Source organism: Onychomys torridus, chromosome X (genome assembly GCF_903995425.1).
Source record: "Onychomys torridus chromosome X, mOncTor1.1, whole genome shotgun sequence".
Lineage (NCBI taxonomy): Eukaryota > Metazoa > Chordata > Mammalia > Rodentia > Cricetidae > Onychomys > Onychomys torridus.
The window spans coordinates 118,979,769-118,984,760 of record NC_050466.1 but is presented as its reverse complement, the minus strand read 5'-3'; the positions used below and the strand labels follow the sequence as shown (position 1 = coordinate 118,984,760).

Below are 4,992 nucleotides of genomic sequence, written 5' to 3'. Positions count from 1 at the left end.
ATGAGTATGCTTAATAATAAAGCTGGAGAAAAGGACATTCTCTAAAGATCTAGAGGAGACACTACAGTTGTGGATCACTAGTAATTGCAAAACAGGTATTACACCATGGGGATATTAGCAGAATAGGGTCCATTGGAAACAGCAGGACCTAGAAGGGGGAGCTGTGCCTGGTAGCTATGGAAATGCATGCAAGTACAGCAGAACATGAACAGAATGTGGCACTCACTTGGAATCTCACAGAAATTTTGGGTGAGCACAAGAGCGATTTCTTTAGCTGTTAATTTCCTGTGCTCCAAAGGAACCTATTGAGGTTGGGAGCACCTACCAAAAAAAAAAAAAAACAAAACAACAACAACAACAAAAACAAACAAACAAACAAACAAACAAACAAAACCAGAGCTCAAAGGATCTTTTTCTCATTCAGTTTAACAGCAGCTCTGTAAGGTTTTTCTTACTACTGTTTAACTTGGAAAATGTTTTTCCTACTGGTAATAAAATTCTCATTTATATTTCTGCTTAAGAGATTCAGAAGAGGGGCTAGAGATGGCTCAATGGTTAAGAGCATTTGTTGCTCTTCCAGGGGACTTGGGTTCAAATCCCAGCACCCACATGGTAGCTTACAACTATCCATAACTCCAGTTCCAGGCCTACACCCAGTATACCTACATGTAGGCAAAACACCCATACAAATAAAATAAAATAACTCTTAGAAAAGAGATTCAGAAGAAACATAGGATTAACTTTTAAGTTCTGATAATTATTTATTAAGGATCACATTGTCTTTATAAGCTAATTACCAAGTTTTGTTTTTTAGAATTGCTTCACATTTTTATTATATTGTTTGTTATGCAACATAAATAAAATGTATTCATCATGAAAAGTGAGACTTTAGATAAAGCAAAATTTAAAAAATATAAAAATCACCTATTATCTTTACCACGCAGATAACCAATGTTAGCCTTTAAGTATATAGTTTTTAGCTTTTCTTTGCATATTAATATATAAATGTGTTTTCCTTTTACAAAAATGGGATGCTATGTATATACCTTTTGCTTTTATCACTTCACATATATAATGTATATCTTTACATGCAAATGGATTGGACTCAGATTTTAAGAGGTTAAAGAAAAAATAATAAAAGCAATCTTGTGCCAGTTACAAGTCAAACACCTGAAATAAAATTGCACAAAAAAATTACAACTCAGAAGGGAAGAGGCATGTAAGAAGATGCAAACAGAGAGTCCAGGTAGCAATGCTATTATCAAGCAAAACAAAGGAAGCTGGAACACATTAAATGGGGTAAGGGCGGCTCCGTTTTGCCTTCCAATGCATTATCATCAGTTTATTTCGTACTCTCTTCATCTCCTCCAACTCATCCGCTGCCTGTATCATTTCTTCATTACTTAAATTTCTGCCATGGATGTCTCCTCTAAATTGAGGGCGGGAACGGGCCAGCCTTTCTTTGAAACTTCCCTCCTCTAGCTTGTGTTTGCCCACCCCACAGGGAGGTTGCTCCATGGGAGGGCGGTCCTCAAACAGGTTCTTCCGTGAGAGGCACTCCTGGGGAGGACGATCTTCCGACAGCAGCATCTCTGGCAGCAGCTCAGGCAGAAGCTCTTCAGGAAAGAACTCCTCCTCTGAGGACTGCTCCTCTGAGGACAGATCCTCTGAGGACTGCTCCTCCTCAGAACACTGATTTTCAGGAGACTGCTCCACCGGAGGCTGCTCTTTGTCAGTCTTTGGGGTGCTCTGTGCTTGTACTTCATTTTCTTTGCATGAGTTTTCCATGCTGAGAATTTTCTTCTTCAAGCAATTTATTCTGGAGACAAGAAAAAGCAGACGAGAGTCACAATACTTGGCGGGCTGGATCAACACCCTGGTTATGAGTTTCAATCCCTGCCTTTCCCGGATTGAGGCGGGTGTCTTTAAACCTCAGCTTACTCAGAGGCTCCCGCGCTCTCCCGCCCGCAGCTGCGGAGCAGCCCCCTCCTTCCCGAAAGACCACCATTTTTCCCAGCAGGCCTTGCCACAGGGCCTCTCCTGCAGTGACAGGGGCGGAGCAGTGAAGTCCGCAGACTGTTCCCCTCCGGGTTCCGTCCGTCTCAGACCCCGAGCCTGTCCCACCTCCCACACTTATCCCACCCTTACCCCAACCTCCGGCCCGCGTGGCCCCCTTTGAGGCGCCTGGGTGACACCAGCAAATCTACAGCTAGATGCTAGCCAGGGAAGGGGGCGGGGATAGGGGGAGGAGAAACAGACCCGATGACGCACACCCCTTTTTTTGTGGGGACCAGCTAACCTCCCCAAAGACAGCTCCCTTGGGGTTCACCTTCCTCAACCTCACATAGAGCATCGTTCTTTGTACCACACCCCACTCCCAAGACCACCATTTTCTGCACCGAAATTGTAGGCGGGGGGCGGGGCTGGAGCGTAGTGGAAGATCGGGATTCTGCCCTGCAGGTATGATCCCACTGGTTACAAGGCACCTCTGACAATCACCAAATCTAGAGGATCCAGGGAACTTACTTACTTCTGCTTTCCTTCTCGACCAAAGGGTAATAGAAAGACGGTGTCTGGACAGGCAAAAAGGACTGGGATGAGAGGGACTTGGGCAGACATAGGCTCCTGGTCACGTGAGGGGCGCGCGTCACTGCCGGCCTCAGATCCCTAGTAACCACTTTGGCGACCATTTGCCAGCGCTTGCCAGAATTTCTTGACCTCAGACACAACGGTAATTTTCACTTACCCCCTCCCCCTCTTTTATTTGCCTTTTCTTGGTTACCAGAGATGACTAGCATCTGGTTCCCCAGGATTTCTTTTTCCGTGCTGCATCTCCAATGCTATGTCTCAGTCTCGCTTTTCACTCTCCCTCAGCTACTGAGGCTTCAGATTCCCCTGTCCTTTAGACCCTGCACTGAAATTTCACTGTTTCGCCCCCATAAATCAAGGTAACATGGTCAGGACAGGCAATGTGACAGATGCCTGTAGATCCCAGTTCTCAGGGTGTAGAGACAATAGGATTGCCTTAAATTGGAGGGCAGCCTGTCCTCCATAGCTAGTTCCAGGCCAGCCAGAACTACAGAGCAAAACTCCTTCAACAAAACAAAACAAAACTTTTCAAGGGCACTTAAGAGCACTTGTTCTTGCAGAGGACCTGAATGTGATTCCCAGCACCCACATAGCTCACAATCATCCATAATTCTGTTTCATGGGATCATACCTCCACAGACAGCAGGCACGGATGCACACACACAGTAAAACCCACACATAAGATAAAATAAATTAAAAATTACCGCTCAAATACTATTTTTTTGTGTTTAACCCACATTCCCATCACATCACATTTTAAATATCCTGTCATTTCCATGATAGTTAATCTTTCATTTTTTTTCTTTTCAACCCATTTTTAAATTTTTGAGCCCCTCAACTATGTCATAAATAGAAACTCTAGGATAAATTAATAATCATCTGATTCTACACCTCTAGAAAGATTTAAGTCTGTAAAGTATGTAAATCTAATCACTCTGTACTTTGATTGACATAAATCAAAACACTCATGTGTCCATCTACATATAAAATAGCCAATAGACCTTTTTTATTATGTAAAGTGGGAGAGCACTTGGTGCATAATATGGTATTATTCTCCCCTCTTTATATATCACCATCATTCAATAGTTACTATTCATAGTGGAAGAAATAGATTTCACAGAAACCCTAACTTCTTAATAGCCAGCTCTTGGTTTTGTGGTTGAAAAGGCTTAAATTAATTTGTTAAATCAATAAATATTTGGGTCTTGAGATAGCTGGATCCCCAAAAGATAGATGCAGCAGATAGGACATTGTGTATTAAACTATAATTCTGCTGACCACATACTTAGAAGGATTAAAATCATGTATACATAGTTTGATGTCATCACAAATGGTACATGTTTTGGCCTGTACCTTTTTCTGATCTTTAGCCTTAAGCCTACATCTCACCTATCTAAAAAGCATGAATGCCACTTCCCCATGCAGATTGTTCTTCCAGGGAGGGAACTCTTTTTTTGTTGTTGTTCTGTTTTACACTTGCAGGGTAAGTAGGCATCAGATCTGTGAGGGTTCTGAAATCTATTTTTTTTCTAAACCTAAGCAATTTTGAGATGTTTCTGAACATAAATTCATATTTGAAATATCAGATCTGTGAGGACTTTGGAATTTACTTTTTGTCAAAACCCTGGTTATTTACTATGTTTCTGAACAGAAATTCATTATGTGAAATATCCAATTTTATGAAATTTTATTGCTTTACTGTGAATTTAGTTTGTATTGAAATACAAACAAATTTACTTGTATATCTTATCCAAAATTGTTTGGATCTTCCTCTTTTTTTTTTCTGTGCTGTGTGTCTTTAAAAACAAGTTTACTTGTGCTTTCTTTAGTCTATCATGAAGGGTTTGTTTTTCATTTGTGCAGTTTCTTTTTTAGAGAATTTCAATTTCATCAATCTTTTTCATTCCTGCCATTATTCTCCTTACATCCTGTGAATAGTGCACAGCCTATAAGCCATTCCATTTATTTTTTGACATTCAAAGTTTACACAGTAACTGATTATTTGCACTTGCCGTGGTAGGTGCCCTTGATACCATGGAAACTGCTAGAAATTTTGTTTGACTCTTTCCCTTTCCCATCTGTGAGATATAGTGAGCAGTCTTTAGTAGGCTTTTCTGTGACTTGACTTCTTCATGTACAAAGTTGTACACAATAATAGTACCTACCTTGTAGGATCGGTAAGAGCAGTCAACAAGTCAATGGAGCCAGTACATGTATAGTGCCCGGCATAGTGATTAGCATACAGAATGTGTTCTGTAAGTTAACTCTAATGTAGTAGGGGCAATTATAGCAGCATGGCATAGTACTAACAATACTCTAACTCTTCTGTTACTTTAAGTATTTTTAATCAGGTGTGGTGGTGCAGCTCTTTAATCCCAGCACTTGGGAAGCAGAGGTAGAGGC

At 41.1% G+C, this 4,992-nt stretch overlaps 1 protein-coding gene across 3 annotated transcripts; it reads right to left on the bottom strand.

Moving 5' to 3' along the window:
- Positions 1-736: 736 nt before the first annotated feature.
- Positions 737-2,643, bottom strand: Tceal1 (transcription elongation factor A like 1). 3 transcript variants are annotated; one of them, XM_036175219.1, is made up of 2 exons: positions 2,531-2,643; positions 737-1,819 (listed from the first exon to the last, which is right to left on the bottom strand). In XM_036175219.1, exons 1-2 carry the CDS (start codon positions 2,617-2,619, stop codon positions 1,291-1,293), a joined length of 618 nt encoding a protein of 205 aa, XP_036031112.1. In that variant the 5' UTR covers positions 2,620-2,643; the 3' UTR covers positions 737-1,290. The 3 variants fall into 3 exon arrangements, with proteins under 3 accessions (XP_036031112.1, XP_036031113.1, XP_036031114.1); XM_036175220.1 differs by having other exon boundaries at positions 2,527-2,638; XM_036175221.1 differs by lacking the exon at positions 2,531-2,643 and adding an exon at positions 2,149-2,230.
- Positions 2,644-4,992: the final 2,349 nt, after the last annotated feature.